The 14494-nt window shown below is 29.3% G+C and overlaps 1 protein-coding gene across 1 annotated transcript; it reads left to right on the top strand.

Moving 5' to 3' along the window:
- Positions 1–1308: 1308 nt before the first annotated feature.
- LOC112772171 (omega-hydroxypalmitate O-feruloyl transferase) lies at positions 1309–7805 on the top strand. The gene is made up of 4 exons (XM_025817059.3): positions 1309–1374; positions 2468–2933; positions 5944–6301; positions 7026–7805. The coding sequence occupies exons 2-4, from the start codon at positions 2490–2492 to the stop codon at positions 7526–7528; spliced, it is 1305 nt and encodes a 434-aa protein (XP_025672844.1). The 5' UTR covers positions 1309–1374; positions 2468–2489; the 3' UTR covers positions 7529–7805.
- The last annotated feature ends 6689 nt before the right edge of the window (positions 7806–14494 follow it).

Below are 14494 nucleotides of genomic sequence, written 5' to 3'. Positions count from 1 at the left end.
ATTATGTTTTTGAATTTTCACTCTATGTGCCTTCATATCGAAAACTTAAGGGTAGGTACGGTTTATTCATGTTAATTGTGTTTTAAGAATATATAAATTAATTTATCATAAAAATATATTTTTTTATATTTTTAATATATTAAAGGTTTAATTATTCTGCTGTAGTTTCACAAAATTTTCAATTAAGTCCTTATATATATATTTTTTTAATTGAGCTCCTGTACCAATTTTTTTTTAATTGGGTCCCTATATTTTTTTCCTTTTATTTAGGTTCTTGTATCAATTCTTTTTTTTAGTTGGGTCCTTATAAAATTAAGCCAATTACTACTAAGAGGGACTTAATTGAAAAAAAAATTAGTGCAGAAACCTAATTAAAAAAAAAGTATAGAGATCTAATTAAAAATTTCACAAAACTATAGAGACAACAGAGTAATTAAACCTATATTAAATACATAAAAAATTTAACAAGTTTTTAATATTTTTTTTATAATTTTTGTTAGGAGTCAGGACACAATTCAGTAAAATTTTTTAATATTTTTGTTCTTAGCATTTAGAAAAAAAAAATATTTTATATTGTTTATCTTATATTATTTTTTAAAATATAAAAAGATAGATCAAATAGTCTCACTATTTCACATTTCAATGATAAATTTTTCTTTTTCAAATTCCTAAATAGTACTTTTAAAGTACTAACAGCTAGCAATTTTTTTAACAAAATAGCTCAAATAAAAATGAAACATTTCCAATTGAAATGAGTGCAATTTCAATTGCATAAGATAGTATTTGATAAGTGTATTAAGAAAAAATGGGAAAAAAATTAAGATGAAACAAAATAGTGTTTGGTGGTGATATGCATGTCATAGTAATTATCTTCCTATTATCATTAGACTAGTCAGAAAAAAAATGTTAAAAAAATTTTAACCATTCATAAAAAAAAAACGCTTAAAATAAAAAAATAAAAATTTAACTAATATGTGTCTTTAAAACACATGATAAATTTATTTTTAAATTTTTTATTTAATAAATATAAAATAAATACATTAAAAACTTAAATTTTTTATATTTTTAATAAAAAAAATTAATTTATAATTTTTAACTTATACTCTTAAAACATATGATAGATAAATCCAAAAATTAAAAGTTATACTTTGAAAATAGAACGAATATTCAACCGACCTTAATTGAAGTGTTTATTTAAAGTCTACTGTACTAATAAAAGGACGGAAACATAAGTGTATTAAATTTCAAATGAACATGTTGACCAAAATACCCTCAGCACTTATTATATAAACTTCTCTAACCATGCACCAAATGTCCAAAACAAATTTCACTTCATTAAATCATTCAACATAAAGGCTTGCATTAAAGATTCCGGTAAAACTCTTACATTGTCTTTCAAATTTCAATCATATCTGTTCCTTTTGCTATGACATGTATATATTCAACGAACCATAAGTCTAAGTTATTTGAATTATTTAGGGGTTGTTTATTCAGAAATTATTTTTAATATGGAAGGAGAGATGGTGTTTTGGACTTTGGTTGAATATTGATATTTAAAGTGTATTACAATAGTATGGAAATCATTCAACACGTCTCCCACGTGTTGGCTAAGAAGCTGCCACGTGTCCAACACGCTCCCCACGTGTTGGCCAGAATGCTGCCACGTGTCCATCACGCCCCCCACGTGTTGCAACACGCCCCCCACCTGTTGGCTTCCCATCCAAAAAATCCACCCATCTGTAATTACACTAAATACTCCCATTTTCAACAAAAACACCAATATTTTTTCCATACCAAAAAAAATTAGCCTTGTTTATTTTGTGTTTTTTTTAAAGTAATTTCTGTTTTTAGAATTTTATAAAAAAACAAAAAATATAATTTTATTAATTTTTTTTATAAATACATTTTACGTTTAGTTTGTATTTTTATTTTTTATTTTAGAATTTTATGAAAAAAATAGTGAAAATAATAATTTTTTTTTGTTTTTGCTTAATAAATTTTTAAAAATAAAAAATAAAAACACAAACTAAATGCATCATTAGATATTATGTTCTTATTTTTACAAAATAAAAAATTAGTAGCTGATTTTTGGCCGACAGATTCCAGTTTGAAAAAATAACTTAAACAATAAATGACTATATTAAAAGTAGTTTATAATAAGTTATTTTGTGTTTGGATTTTTAGTTCTAAAAGTACTTATTTTATAAAAATGTGATAAAAAATAGCAGTATTACGAGAGAAGTCATTTTTTTTAACTTCTTTATAAGCTCCTAAATAGCTTCTTAGAAAGCTGCAATTTGGTTTTGAAAATTGCACCAGATATTAATACTACTACTTTTCATAAGTGAAAAGTCTAAAAAAGTTATTTTTGACACTTCCCAAACGGGCCTAAATGCTTTCAAAACTATTTTTTTTTTATATAATTTCTTAAATCTCACACACACATTTTTTTCCCTTTTTTCTTCAGAAAGGTTATTAATTATCTCAAGATGGAAAATGGGCATGGCTCAAAATTTGAACTTGTTGTAAGGCAAATAGGAGAACCAACAAAAGTGAAGCCTTCAGAAGAAACACAAAAGGGACTCTATTTCCTTTCAAACCTTGACCAGAACATTGCTGTTCCAGTTAAAACAGTTTATTGCTTCAAATCAAGTTCAAGGGGGAATGAAGAAGCTCCACAAGTAATCAAAGATTCACTCTCAAAGATTCTTGTCCCTTATTACCCCATGGCAGGTACCTTGATTCTAAGCAAAGAAGGGAAGCTTATAGTGGATTGCACTGAAGAGGGTGCAGTGTTTGTTGAGGCTGAAGCAGAGTGTAACATTGAAGACATTGGAGATTTAACAAAACCAGATCCTCATAATCTTGGCAAACTTGTTTATAGTGTTCCTGGTGCAACCAATATTCTTGAGATGCCTCTTATGACTGCTCAGGTTTGATATACTTTTTTTTTTTTAATTTAATTTATTTACCACCAAAATTAGTATCACCAAATTTTTCTAGAAAAGTATATGTCAATATGCATGTTTTTGTGGTCCTTTATATATTTTCCTTAGCTTTCAATGAAATTTCTAAAAAAAATATTATGTGTAGGGTGTTTTTGGTACAAATAACTTAATTATCCGTCCAAAATTTGATCCAATCTGATTATATTAGTTTTGGACTCGACAGATAATCCGATACAATCGGGTCAGACCCAATCAAATCCGATATTAATTGGTTTGAACATTGGTTCTGGAATCGCAAAATCTAAATCAACCCGATTAGTTTAATATTAATTAAAAAAATAAATAAAATCTAATAATATATATGCAAATTTATTTCTTAATCCTAAAGTCTTTCAAATTATAATAGTTATATTTAAGTTTGAATCGATGATTTATTTTTTTAATATTATTATTATTATTATATATTTATAGTATTAGATGATTTTTTTCTAATTTTTTTTAATTTTTTTTTTAAATTTCATATTAAATCGGATAATTATTTCGATCCAATTCGAATTTAATTGATTCAAATTGGTTTTTTTTTTTGGTGACTATTCAAATTGGTTTAAATTCACTCATTAAAAATAACAAATCAAAACCAATCCGAATCAATTAAATTTAATATCGAACCAATCGACCCATGAATACCCATTTTTGTGTTATCCTCTTTTACATATCTTCTATTTTTTAGTATTAAAATCGATTGATAAAAAGTGATATAAATATTATTTTTTTTATTTTTAATATATTCATTCAGCCATATATGAAAAATCGAATCAATGTTTCAAAAACCATACATTTCCATAAATTATTTGTTGAGTTCAAGTATCTGATAATTAGAGTGAATATTACAATATTAAATAAGTTAATTGATTCTAAAAAAATATTAAATAAGACTATTTTATTATTTAAATTATATTTTAATTTTATATTTTATATATTTAATTTAATCTTTTCATTTTACTTAAAATTTTGATTTTTTTTAATACCTTAATCATATGTATATCTATCACTTTTCTATTTGTTTCTCTTCTTTTCCATTGTATCTCACTCTTTTGCATAATTTTTTTCTCACATCCCTTCCCTCCTGATAAAAATTTCTTCTTCCTTTTTACCCCTCCACTTTCTCCTTACTATATACAACAATTCACCCACATAATTCTCACTACTTTAGAATGAATAAACACAATACATCTTTCATTCCTTGGGAGTAAATACCCAATTCGGTCTTTATTCATTTTCACGAAAGATAAAGTAATTTTTATATAAAACAAAAAAGATATTTTAACTATCAATTTTTTTATTTTAAGACAATACAATTCTTCTGTTAAAAAATTTATTAAATAATAATAAAAATTAGTTTTATAAAAATTTTATTTGTATTTTGTGAGAGTTTCAAACTTATTTCTTTTGGTTCTCACGATATTTTTTAATCTGATAAATCAATGACTAATCTATCATAAACAAACTAATGAATTAATAACTAAAACAACACAAATTAATTCTTTAACCTATTTTTAGTGTCTAATCCTTTTAACATAACAAACCAAACTAACAAGACAATAAAAAAAAAAGAAAACAAGAAATTCACTTTGGCTACACATAATGAATCCGAAAGTAACACTTTATTTGGATGGAAGATGGAAAATGGAAGGAAAGAAAATATGAGGAAAGAAAATGAAAAGAAAGAAAATAAAAAGAAAAATTGATTTTTTTTTATGTTATTTGAATGAAGAGAAAATAGATAGAAAAAAAAAAGAGAAAGAAAATCATAACCAAATGAAATTACATTAAAACCTTTTATTTTTCTTTTGTTTTTTTAACACCATGGATAAAATAGTAATTTCACTTTCACTTTGTGTATTATCATCCATTTTCATCGCAAGAGTGAGAGGAAAACTTGAGAGTAGGTCCATACCATTTTTTTTTCTTTCTTTCCAATTTCCATTGTCATCCAATCAATGAAAAATGAAGTTTTTCATCTATTTTTCCTCTTTATATTTTCTTTTCTTACATTTTCTATTAATCCAAACAGTGCCTAATAGAATTCATTATGTGTATGGCTCAGCCCAATATTTTTTTATATATAAATTATCCTATTAATAATTTTGTGTCATGTTAAAGTACACATGAATGCATGATATTGCTGAATAGTGATTTGATATTGCACATTTCCACATATTGATGATGTGACATGTTATTAATAAATTTTACATAACTTGTGACATCATCAATTGATTAATTGCTATTTTATTAGAGACTAAAATGACGTAAGTAAATAAATTTGCAGATTATATATCAACGCTTTTAAAACTTCAAAGCCGAATTAAAATACATTTACATTTTGAAATATCAAATAGACTATTTTAATTTACTCTTTTAAATAATGTACAAAATCTAATATTCAACCAACTAGTTTTCTTTTATATTAATTTTTTTTCGGTCAATATCAGTCAATTTTTTTAAAATTATTTTATTTATTTTAAATTATAAATTTTAAATTATAAATTTTTAATTTCAAATTATAAACCTAAATATAAAGTTGGCTAAGTAAAAGTTAGTTTTTTATATTTTTTCGTATATGAACTATATTATATTAGGAAAAGTATAGGATACTAATATATTATCTGCCAATTTATTGTCAACAATAATTAATTATTGTATTTTAAATACATATATAAAGAGACATATCCAAAAAATATATATCTATAAAATAGACATTTTTATTAGACACATCCACGAAGACACTTTCATTAAACACAGTTATAAATAAGAGTTGGCAAAAATTGACAGAAATGCTGTTAGTAACGTAGCGGGACCGATTATATTATATCTTTGTTTTGAACAAAGATTTCAGTTATTATGTTCCTCCAACGGTCTCATGAATTGAACATGTAGATTTCTTATAAAACAATATAAACCTAAAAAAGGTATTGAATTAAAAATGATGTTTCAGGTGACAAAGTTCAAATGTGGAGGATTCAGTTTGGGACTAAACATGATCCATTGCATGAAAGATGGAATATGTGCCATGGAATTTGTGAATGCATGGAGCAATGTAGCCAGAGGCTTGAGCTTGAAGGTTCCTCCATATCTCGACCGATCGATGCTCAAAGCGCGCGACCCTCCCAAGATTGAATTCGAACACACAGAATTTGAGCAGATAGAAGATGTATCAAACACTAACAAGCTTTATGAAGAAGAGATGATCTACAAATCATTCACCTTTGACCCTCACAAGCTTGAACACCTCAAGAAAATGGCTACCCAAGATGGGGTTTTGAAGAAATGCACAAGTTTTGAAGCACTATCAGGCATAACAGCTAAAATCTCGATTTTAACTCTTAAAATATTTTGATATTATAATTTTAAATGAGTTAGTCGATTTCACAAAATTTGAATAAATAGTCAAATTAATCTTCGAAAAATCACACATTTTTTAAATTAGTCTCAAAAAGATTTTTTATAATCAAATTTATCCTTTAAAGATTTTAAATTAGTCATTCTGTCAGTTCTGTTGCTAATATCGTTAAAATTTATTGATATGACACGTTAAATGACACTATAACACACACCTAGTAATCCTAATTGTCAATTTGTCAGTTAACATGATAAGTTTATGAAATTAGATCAAATCAATCTAAAATTGAGCGATTCCAATACTTCAAATTCTCTCCTTAATTAGGTTTTGATTTGATATAATTTCATAAATTTATCATGTTAATAGTCAATTAAGACTCCTGTGTGTGTTGTAGTATCACCTAACGTGTCACATTAACAAATTTTGACGCCCTCGACAAAAAAATAATAGAAAACTAACGCGATTAATTTAAAATTTTTGAAAGACGAATTTGATTAAAATATTTTTTTAGAGATAAATTTAGAAAATGAGTAATTTTTTAGGAATAAATATAACTATATACCCTATAAAATTTTTATTAAATCAGATAATTTTACGATTTAAATCTTGGTACGATTTTATTTTTTACATATTTTATTTATTTCTCTAATTTTACGGAAAATCTCGATTTCCTGCAGGATTTGTATGGAGGGCTAGATCTGAAGCCTTAAGAATGAAACCTGATCAAAAGACTAAACTACTCTTTGCAGTTGATGGAAGGTCCAAATTTGTGCCACCAATACCTGAGGGGTACTTTGGGAATGCTATTGTTCTAACAAACTCTCTTTGTAAGGCTGGTGAATTACTGAATAGCCCTTTGTCATATTCAGTGAGTTTGGTTCATGAAGCAATTGAAATGGTGAATGATAGTTACATGAGATCAGCCATTGATTATTTTGAAGTCACAAGAGCAAGGCCTTCTTTGGCAGCTACATTATTGATCACAACTTGGACAAAGTTGTCATTTCACACTACAAATTTTGGTTGGGGTGATCCTTTGTGTTCCGGTCCTGTTACTTTGCCTGAAAGAGAAGTTGTTTTGTTCTTGTCTCATGGCCATGGAAGGAGAAGTATTAATGTTCTTTTGGGTTTGCCTGCTTCTGCCATGAACACCTTTCAGGAATTGGTTAACCAAGTTTGATCGGATATCGCGCGCTTGATTTGTGTTTTCGTTTTCTATTTTTATTTTTTTAGAGTAAATCTCGAAAATAAATAAGTTTTCGATTAAGTAAAAATGAATTCTGTTAGGGAGTCAATGGAATATTTGTACAATGTGTATAATGGGTTGATTTTGGGGTTTACCAAGAATCAAAATTCTTGATCTTTTGGATCTAGAGTTTTGATACCATGTCATGATACTACTTATCCCAAAAACTTCAGCTAATGAAAAAAAATAACACTAATAGTTATATCTCTAATACTTCCCTAAACCTCAATTGTACATATTGTACAAATATTCCATTGGCTCCTATACTTTCTCATTAAAAATACAAAAATGTCCTTCATTTTTTAAAATGTAAGATATATAAGTCTCTTCAAAAGATTGATTTGTCCTTATATATTTTGGACGAAAGGACTTAATATCTCGTATTTTAGAATGTAAAAAATATTTTTGTATTTTTAATTAGTTAATAATTTATATATTTTCGAATTAAAAAGTAAAAAATCTATTTATCTTTTCTCTTATTTTAAATATTTTTTGTTTTACATTATATTTTTTTTTAATTATAAAAAATACTAAAAATAAAGATAAAAAATAAAAATACAATCAAACGCATTCTTAGCGGTTTAAAAAAAAATATCTATTAATTTTTCATTTGACATATCGATAAATACATATATGTAAGATTTACTGATACAAATATGTGTGGTTATTAGTAGTAAATTACCACATTGTACTAGGCCTTTGATGATATATTTTATTACTAGTTGTTTTACTCAAATTTTTGTTCCATTGTTAACAATAAATAAATCAACAATTTTCGAGTTTTGTTTCACAATCTTAATTCAAGGAGCGGAAACGACTTCTTTTGTGGGTGTCTCAAAGTCTCAATTGTAGTTTCGAAAGTAAAATTAAAGATAAAAAAGGAAAACATACAAGGTGCCGGAGGCAAAGTAAAATGCAAAAATTAAAACAAACAGGAAATTAAAAAGAAGATGAAAGAAGAAACATGAACGTAAAAGAGAAAAAGACGTAAAAGTAAAGAAATTTTATTAATAAAAACTGAAAGAAAGCAAAGTACAAGTGTTTGAGTTCAGAGGAATTACTTAAGATTCCCAATTTTACTCTGTGATGCCAAGGGACTGAGAGCGTTTTGGGTCTCTAAGTGTTTTCTAAGAAGACCTGAACTGATTACAACGTGTTCCTAAAGCTCTATTTATAGACTAGCCTAATCTCAATGGGTAGTTACTCTTTGTACACCACTTGCAGGGAATTTGAATTTCTTGTAGCTGTTCCCGCACTTCTTGCTTGCTGTTAATTTCAAAATTTAAATAAATAACTAACTATCAAATGATCTAACTTAATTTAAAATAGATATAAATATTATATATAGGAATATTACCAAACAACTAATTATTTATTTTTATAATTTTCTTATGAAAATAATATTTTGTCTAACAAGATGCTCCCCAAGATTTCTCACTTGAAGATATGCAATGATTGAAAGTGAGAAAACTTAGTTGTTTATTGACATTTTTTTATTTTTGATATTGAGATTCAATTGACATTTTAGACACATCCGCTTGACAGATTAAATGCCTACTAGTAATAGACTTAACAGAATTTCTAAGTCTATAAAATTTTTTTACATTAATAGTTGAACTGTCAACGGGGTCTATTCTTTTGTATAAAATTTTTAAGTGTGTCAAATGATATCTGTTCTAATTTCGGCACATTAAATGTGTATCAATTGACCTTTGTTTTGACCTTTAATATTTCAATTAAGAGTTTTTTTTTTTTTTTTTTTACACACACTGTCATTGTTTTAATTGACACAATTTTCCTAACTTCAGAAGTAACAAAATCTTAACTTCGTGAAGTCGTTTCTTTCATATGTTAAACTCCAGGTGTCAATTAAATTTGATAAAATTTCTAATCCTATAAAATCTCCACACTAACATTCTAATAGTTTTGACTCCAAGCGCTAAAAGACTCAACAGAATTTCTAAGTCAATTAGGCTTTTGTATTTATGAAGTACATACCCAAATGTCAATGAGAGATTATTTTTGTCCAAGATCTTAAACTTGATGCATTTTTTTTTAAATAAAATCATTCATATCTATTTTACACATCTCAATACTTTCAGGATTAAATGCCTTGGTTTCAACTGTTAGTGGCTTGACTCCAGGATTATACATCCTGAACTCCACATGCATCTCATCATAGTAACATGTACTATTATCAGCAGGAACTTCTTCCACTCCTCCATCTTCATTCCAGAAAATCAATTTTTGATGTAAAGTTGATGGAATAGCACCCATTCCATGAATCCAATCTCGTCCCAAAAGCAAGTTAAAACCAGCCTTTGAAGGAACCACCACAAATAGAGTTGGCCTATTGACAGAACCAACCTCAATTGACAGCAGAACCACACCTCTAACAGAAGAAGTCTTTCCATTAAAATCTGTCACCCCAATGCTACTTTTAATCAGATCTTTTTCAGTCTTTCCAAGCCTTCCCATCATTCTTTCAGGCATGAGATTAACAGCAGCTCCCCCGTCAACCAAAATCTTATTGACTATCCTTCTGTCAACACGAGCCTTGATATGCAGTGGACGCAAGTGTTCCTTATCATTTTCAGTAGGCTTCTCAAATAATCCTCCACCACACATATTGTCGTCTAGCAATAAACATTCGCTTCCAGGAAAGACATCATAACAATCATCTTTTAATGACTCTACTTCCTGGACTTGACTATACTCCTCAGGCAGTATTGACACCACAGCTATAGGTTGCTTAACACCAAATATTGCTTCTAAGCTGTCATCAAAACCAGTGTCAAAATTATCAGTAATTAAATCTTCATCATTTTCTCCCTTGTTTTCAACCATCACCCTCTTTCCAACAAGATTCTTCTTGACATTTTTATTGCACTTAGGGTGATTAGAAGAATTGCCTGTTTCTACAGACTTGGCCATGGTTGGCAAAGGAGGAAAATCTACTCCGTGTCCCTGGTATGGATCCAAAGGAACATACTCAGGCATATTCTCTTTCTGCTCAAAAGTTGTAAAAGGAGAATATTTGGGAATGTTTTGACAATTTGGCCAAGGAGAATAATTAGGAATCTGCTGCATGTTAGGACTATAACAAGAATAAATTGGCTTAGAGGGAATAGGCGCATTTTTTGGAATATATATACTACCTCCGTCTTGTGCATGGTTCATGTTCCATAACTGAGACTCATAGTACCTGGGCTTGAAAGGTCTAGGCTTCACCCATTTGTTTTTTCCTCTTGCAAAAGCAGTAGGTTGATTCTGCACATTTCTCACATTCTGGACCCATTTATTGTTTGAGATTTTGGTGGGAGGAACCCTTGTCTTTTGAGAAAATCCATCAGGTCTTCCATCAATCATGACCACAGTCTTCATCTTCTGGTTGACAGGTTGTACTCCAGTGTTGTTGACGCACTTGTTCAAAGGAGTTTGTCCACCCAACTTTTGTTTTCCCTCGGCTATCTTCCGCTTTAGCTCGTTAGTTTCATTCTCTTTTTCAGCAATCTTCTTTCTCAACTCAGCCTTTTCTTTCTCTTCAACTTTGTACTTTTCAAACTCTTTTGCAGCTTCCTTGTCAAAAACAGCATTGCACTTTGGGCACATGGCAATGGTGCTGTCAGATTCTTTAATTCTTAACAAAAAATCTAACAAATCCTCACCAGGATGCGGATAAACTGGCTTCTTATCTTGTTCAAAGACTCTCAGGTCTTTATTTTCATTTTTAGCACTAACCATCGTGGCATCAACTTCTACCATGTTGATTGACAAATCGAATGGCTCAACATAATTTGAGTCAGCAGCAAATGGTTCAGTGTCCACCTTCATAGTAGTTTTATCTTCAAACTTCAGTCTTCCCTCCTCAATTGCTTTTTGTATCAAATCCCTGAAACGGACGCAATTGTTAGTGGTATGAGAAAATACTTGATGAAACTTACAAAATTTCTTATTTTTTATTTCATCAGTTGTAGGCATCTTTTTTCCTTCCGGTAAAATGAGCTGCTTATCTTTTAATAAAACTTCAAATATTTGATCTGCCTTAGAAATATCAAAAGAATAAGTCTTATTTTCAACTTTAGAATAAGAAGAAACTTTTTCCTTTCTTTTAACAGGCTTCAAAGACTTGCATATATAAGGAGGACCCCCACGTAATTCCGCAATATAAATCTCTTTTTCATCTGAATCACTACTATCGGAAAAACAATCAACATATGCAACCTTTTTTGAACCCCTTTTAAAATTTTCTTTTTCTTTCTTAATTTGTTCTATCTGTCTTACTCTCTCAACTAATTGGAAAAGATCTAAAGTATGTTGATTAACAAGTTTCTTCCTAACTCCGAATTCTAGCCCATTAGTGGCCATTTTGACAACTTCAGATTCTGGAATCGGAATAAAACATTTATTCCTCATGTTTCTAAACCGCGCCAAATAGGTATCAATGGATTCTCCTTCTGCACGTTTGACAGAGAATAAATCCGTAAGACTAACTTTCAATTCACCTCGGAAAAACTGATCATGAAAATTTCTCTCCAACTGCGCCCAAGAATGAATAGAATTTGGTCTCAAGTTAGAGAACCATGTAAATGCATTTTTTGTTAAAGAAGAAGGAAAGTATCTCATCTTGAGATATTCATTAGAAGCTGCTTCCCCAATTTCGACAGTATATCGAGCAATATGCTCTACTGTAGATTCATTTTCTTCTCCAGAAAATTTTGTAAGGGATTTTGGAATCTTCCAACCCCTTGGGAGCTCTGCTTGTTGGACACACTCAGGAAAAGCAGACACAAAATATGGCCTATTCAAGCAACCAACATTAAATCCCAAACGGTTTAAAACTTGTTCAACATTTCTTGCTAGATTATAATGCCCCCTAAGTTATTTTGTCTAAGTCTTTCTAACATATCATCAGCATTTTGACCCTGTCTAGGCATATGAACATCATAATTAGGAATTGCTCCACCGTTCTGATTGACATTATCAAATCTTAAACCCAAGTTATCATTTTCTTCTAAATTTACCACAGTAGCAATCCTATTGACTTGCCTATTTAATTGTTCAATTCTAGTGTTTGTGTTTTCTAGAAGAGGATTTAAAACTGTCACCATTTGATGAGTTAACATGTTTACTAGATCATGGTGGCTTTCATCCATCTGCTGCCTAATATTTGCTAAAGATCCCACAGTTTGACTAGGTTGATTAACATGCATTGCTCTTGACATGTCAGGAAATACAGGTCTGGAATTTTCTACCCTAGTGACAGTGGACGTAGTAGAATTAGATGCACTGTTATTTCCTGTATTAATAGCATGTGAAAAATTTTGTTGTGATACGTGTGAACCTGGCACCCCAAAAACAGGTACATTTGACATGCCATATGGATTTTGATAAAGAGGATTTTGAAAAGTTGAGTAGAGAGGCACAGGCAATCCTTGTGTCACCATGGAGGGGACATACCCCGGTGGCAAGCCATATGGCGGCCACCCCATGGTATTTATGTGAGTTGCATTTAACCCTGTATGGGCATGGCCAACGCCATCATGCCTCACTGACATCAAGGTAGGCTCTGCATTTGAAATCACAGGAGAATTCTCGGATTCATTTCCTCTAATCTCATCACTAGAAGTAGAAGAAGATGCTGCAGAAGTATTTGACATGTCAACTGACGCTGATTTCCTTGGCTCTGGACGCACAAATTTACCACTGCGCAACCACATGCAAATTCAAAACTCTTGATTTTTCTTTTGACAAACTACAATCTATTGACAATGTCCCACCGGGCGTGCCAATTTGTTTTACTCAAATTTTTGTTCCATTGTTAACAACAAATAAATCAACAATTTTCGAGTTTTGTTTCACAATCTTAATTCAAGGAGCGGAAACGACTCCTTTTGTGGGTGTCTCAAAGTCTCAATTGTAGTTTCGAAAGTAAAATTAAAGATAAAAAGGAAAACATACAAGGTGCCGGAGGCAAAGTAAAATGCAGAAATTAAAACAAACAGGAAATTAAAAAGAAGATGAAAGAAGAAACATGAACGTAAAAGAGAAAAAGACGTAAAAGTAAAGAAATTTTATTAATAAAAACTGAAAGAAAGCAAAGTACAAGTGTTTGAGTTCAGAGGAATTACTTAAGATTCCCAATTTTACTCTGTGATGCCAAGGGACTGAGAGCGTTTTGGGTCTCTAAGTGTTTTCCAAGAAGAACTGAACTGATTACAACGTGTTCCTAAATCTCTATTTATAGACTAGCCTAATCTCAATGGGCAGTTACTCTTTGTACACCACTTGCAGGAAATTTGAATTTCTTGTAGCTGTTTCCGCACTTCTTGCTTGCTGTTAATTTCAAAATTTAAATAAATAACTAACTATCAAATGATCTAACTTAATTTAAAATAGATATAAATATTATATATAGGAATATTACCAAACAACTAATTATTTATTTTTATAATTTTCTTATGAAAATAATATTTTGTCTAACACTAGTATTATTATTTAAGTGTTGTAATAAAGGTATTCAATTTAAATATGTACTGAGATATTAATTAAAGCATTGTGAATGAAAAGTGGGATTTTTCTATTATGTTTTTCCTAGCTAGATGTTACATATCTCATGCTTAACTCAAACTTTAAGAAATGTTTCAAATGATATAAGGCAAAAAAATTTTGGAACAAAATTAGGATGGCCTGGACATGAAAATGTCACGTATTCTATACTACGTGTATATTAAAATTAGCCACTAAAGTCAGTCACTAGTATAAAATACATGTTAAAATATAAATATACATTGAAAATAAATTAAATCACACATGTATTTATACATAAATACATTGATGACTGATTTAATAGCTGATTTTAGTGTACAAATAGTATTTCTTTTCAAAAAATTATCAGTT

The sequence above is a fragment of the Arachis hypogaea genome, chromosome 18 (assembly GCF_003086295.3).
Source record: "Arachis hypogaea cultivar Tifrunner chromosome 18, arahy.Tifrunner.gnm2.J5K5, whole genome shotgun sequence".
Classification (NCBI taxonomy): Eukaryota; Viridiplantae; Streptophyta; class Magnoliopsida; order Fabales; family Fabaceae; genus Arachis; species Arachis hypogaea.
The sequence above is the reverse complement of the archived record's forward strand: the minus strand, read 5'-3'. Positions and strand labels throughout refer to the sequence as shown.

What these genes read in the sequence shown, in the direction of transcription:
- LOC112772171 (XM_025817059.3), top strand. Translation starts at nt 2,490, where the DNA reads ATGGAAAATGGGCATGGCTCAAAATTTGAACTTGTTGTAAGGCAAATA. An exon ending in TGCCTCTTATGACTGCTCAG is followed by an intron (nt 2,934 to 5,943) that starts GTTTGATATACT and finishes ATGATGTTTCAG; the next exon opens with GTGACAAAGTTCAAATGTGG. An exon ending in AAGTTTTGAAGCACTATCAG is followed by an intron (nt 6,302 to 7,025) that starts GCATAACAGCTA and finishes GATTTCCTGCAG; the next exon opens with GATTTGTATGGAGGGCTAGA.